Here is a 4184-nt window from a genome sequence, read left to right on the forward strand (position 1 = left end):
TGCCCGGAAAACCCGACAACCCTAACGCCTTTATCCTTGTGGACCGACCCTACTATGGCGGCAGCACGCTTAGGGCTGCGTTAGTGGAACTTGACGACAACGACTGAAATATTAACCGATCTGGGCGGGGTTGTTGTAGCCGCTACAACAACAACCTTTTATGATTCCATACACCTATTGAAATACCATAGATTCAAAATATGTACCTTCTTGGCGGTAACTAACATATCATCATCTTAATTCAAAAAGGCCCTAACAAACAATTGATTTAATTTTACAGGAGAAGCAAAAGACATTCCGCCCTATGTTGAATATCGTCATCGTCAGTAAAAGTGGCGATACGGCCATTGACAGCCATGTTACTGATGCGCTGACGATCGTCGACGATGACGATGGCGATATTCAGCATAGGCCTTATTATAAAATGGGTATAAAAAACAGGTAGGGCCTTTTAAAAAGATGCATGTTATCCGTTGTTTTTGGTACTAAGCCTTCCAAATTTTGGTTGAAGGTGTATTTTAATACATAATAATTTAATCATTATTATGACTTGTAAATATATACATATTGTCGGTTAAAACCGCGTACCGTCCTTCTGCAGAACCGCCTAACTGACATTTTTTGACAAAAATTGGATTTGCTCACCGAAGCTCTTGGCTCAAGCCTTATGCATTCGTCCTGAAATATACTAGCCAGAAATGCGAGTGCTATATAAAAAAGAGAGTGTTTTTACTCTAGAAAATAATTTATGCTACCTTACATACGCGGTTGTGTACTTTAAACGACGATATGTATATTAATTTGTAATAGATGTTACATGAATACTGTTGTTGTTGTAGCGATTACAACAACCCCGCCCAGATCGGTTAATATCTCAGTCGTTGTCGTCAAGTTCCACTAACGGTAATCCTAAGCGTGCAGCCTCAATACGGTCGGTCCACAGGGACAAAGGCGTTAGTGTTGTCGGGTTTTCGGGGATACGAAGAGATTTTTCGAGTGATGAGGTGTCTCTCCGCATGCCGGACACTCATTTGGTACATCTGCGTTTAGTCTGTTCAGGTATGAGTTTAACCTGCTGCATAGCCAGAGCGAAGTTGGGCTATTGTGTTTTTTGTCTTCCGAGGCAGATGAAGCTCCGTCTCGTCAATGTCCGGTACATGACTCGAGACTGACACCCTGTGACTGCCGTTCAGGGCCTGTCGATAAGCTGACGGGTCCACAGTTTGTTTAATGAACCTCTGGACTTCGTCCGTCAGTTCGTAGAGATGCCTCCTGACGTGCCTGGGCGAAGGCTCTTCTGCAAGCCGCTGTTTGCTGGGATGACCACGTCTGTGACTCGCCACAAGGAACTGCTTGCAGAGCATTGTATTATGCTCCTTGACTGGGAGCATCTGGGCCTCGTCGTGTAGGTGATGTTGGGACGTCATCAGGAGTCATCCAGTCGCTGTTCGTAGTGTCGTGTTCTGGCAAGTCTGTAGCTTCATCCACTACCTCCTGCTAGTCCCAGGCGACCACACGGGTGCTGCATAGTTTAGAACCGGTCGGCCAATTGCCTTGTATGTTGCCAACAACGTTTCTTTATCTTTGCCCCAAGTGCTGCCGGCCAGCGGCTTGAGGACATTGTTGCGGCTCTGTACATTGTTGACAATCGCGGTAATCAGGTAATTCGCCGACCACCTGTGGGAGTGAGGAGGCCTCTATATATTCTAGAAGCGTTGAATGACTGACAGTGGTGTCGAACGCCTTGGACAGGTCCAACGCTACTAGAATAGTTCTCTCACAGGGCGATTTCGGTTAAGGCCACGAGTTATCTGAGTGTTTATGGCGTTAAGTGCTGTTGTTGTACTGTGCACTATATGAAAACCATGCTTATGCTTTGCTGGGGTCAGGTTGTTCGTGAAATACGGGAGCAGCAAGGCTATTCTTGGCTATCGCTGAATCCATCGAATTGCGATTTTCGTGAAATCTACGAAAATGCGATGACTGAATTGCTACGAACGTATGCATTCAAAGTATGTATATAGACGTTCGTGGCTATTCGGATTCAGTAATAGCGTTTTCGTAGATTTCGCTAAAATTCCGACTACGATGGACTCCGTGATAGCCGTTTAAAAAGCAAAAAGTTTGAGTGGATTTAATGTCCATACTACATAGGCCTACTAAGTAAAATGTATGCTAAATACTCAGAATTTTTGTTAGTACAAGATGGTTAATAAAAAAATCGTTGCATTTTCTTTTATTTAACTCATTAAAATTATACGACCGAGGAAGGAATGCTTTTTAAAAACGAATAAGTCTCTTAATGAAGAAAAGGTTCCGATTTTCTCAATCTACTGGGCTTGTTCGAGATGCCATCACGAGCGTTGCGCGCATTATTAAAGTATCACGTTCGGTGTGAATTTCTAGCAAAGTTTTATCAGTTGGAAAGTGGCAACAGTACTGCAAGTTTTCATCAGTGCTGCAATATTGCCGATTTTATTACGTGCATCGAACAGGCCCATTGTTTCAAAAGACCATGCATATACGTATGTACATATGTAGATATTTTCACACGATTGTAAAGCAATTATGAATTAAAACATTAACTTTATTTCTATTTTCATTATACTATCTAAGAGGACCGTAGCTTTGCCAATTGTGCCTCAATATCCTTCTCCGTGCGTGAACTTTTTTCCAAATCTCCGGAACCTGTAGCAGGGATGCTTGCCATTTTACCCGATATTTCAATTCCGATTTCATCCAGAACCTTGTTAACAATGGCGTCACTTTCTTCCTCATCTCCCGACTCGGTCAACATGTCATCTAGCGTATCGTTTATCATTTCGTCTGTCATTTCCATGTGCATATTTGCTTTTTGGAAGTCCCGAACATTGGCTGCTATACTCTCGGGGCGCATAACCTTGTTCATATCGCCCATTGTTTTTGCTGTTGTACCCATGGCATCTGCAAGCACGACATTTGTTCCAATATTTTTGTTCTGATAACCAATGGAGGTGATTTTGCTAGTAGCGGCAAACGTTCGAGACTTTTGTTTACGAATCTCTATAAGTTGTTTTGCCAATATACGGCAGACATCGTCGTTACCTTGCGCCGCGGCTCGTTTAATTTCTTGTTGCAGTTTTTTTTCCTCTTCTTCCAGCTTACGGCGTTCGCGATCTATATCACGAGTTGCTTTCCGTAAATTCTTGTCATTTTCCCTTTGCTGTTCTTTGACTGTTGGCTTCTTTCCAAAAAAATTATTAAACATTTCTCGTTAAGTAGAATTTTATATCAAAAAATAAATACTAGGTGCGTCACCAACTGATTTTCACAAACAAAAGCAAATATTTAAAAGCATAACAAAATCACGTAAAAAGAAAATAAACAATGAAAGATAATCAAGGTTGCCACTGTGATTGTATTTTTGGGCCCCTATGGGCCCTGTCACACGGTCAGTAATTATCACGATATTTGGATCGCGATCCGGATTGATGGATCGCACACGAATGCTACATGGGAAAATTTTAGAATGGTAAACCCCGATTACGGAATTAAGGAAAATAGGGAGGGGTTAGAGGGGGTTCTAAAGGGGGTGTATGTAAAGTTTTAAAGCGCGCAACCTTATAGTTTTTGGCTGCGTTTCTTTATACATTCCGGATAATCCCATTTCACAGCCGGAATAAACAGAATGCGTTTGAAATATGCGTCAACATATCATCAGGAACGTTCTAAAGAATAAATAAACAAAAAAGTTTATTCCAAACGTTCAGAATGAATAAAGAAATGCAGCCTTTAAGTAATTTGCTATTAAAGTTTGTAATTTTCACCAACTTGTATGGGACTATTTCACAATATATAATGCACTTTCCACTAAATTTACACTCAATATATGCGCAGCTAGAGTGTGCACGTTCAAACAAATAAATACTTTTAGTATATTACAGCCTTTTTTATAAAAAATTGATTGTTGTTTAATTTTATGAGAGTACATGCAGAATATGTGCAAATGGCAGCAGGACTGTGTTGCCATATCTAAAAAACCAAGAGTGGAAAGCAAGACCAAAAGAAAATACGATTAAAAGGAAAATACGATAAGGTTATTTTGTTCTGCTTATTGCGCGAAAGAAGGCATTCAGCATATATTAACAACGACTGGTATGCCTAGAGGAAACGGCCAAATAGAGAGAGTAAACCGGACTCTAATT

General features: G+C 41.0%; 1 protein-coding gene across 1 annotated transcript; it reads right to left on the minus strand.

Annotated features, from left to right (window-relative positions):
- Positions 1–2212: 2212 nt before the first annotated feature.
- Positions 2213–3319, minus strand: LOC118746142 (charged multivesicular body protein 2b-like). Its single transcript, XM_036479927.1, has one exon. It carries the CDS (start codon positions 3245–3247, stop codon positions 2612–2614), a length of 636 nt encoding a protein of 211 aa, XP_036335820.1. The 5' UTR covers positions 3248–3319; the 3' UTR covers positions 2213–2611.
- Between the last annotated feature and the right edge of the window lie 865 nt (positions 3320–4184).

The sequence above is a fragment of the Rhagoletis pomonella genome, unplaced genomic scaffold (assembly GCF_013731165.1).
Source record: "Rhagoletis pomonella isolate Grant_MI unplaced genomic scaffold, Rhpom_1.0 Rhpom_scaffold_00010, whole genome shotgun sequence".
NCBI lineage: Eukaryota > Metazoa > Arthropoda > Insecta > Diptera > Tephritidae > Rhagoletis > Rhagoletis pomonella.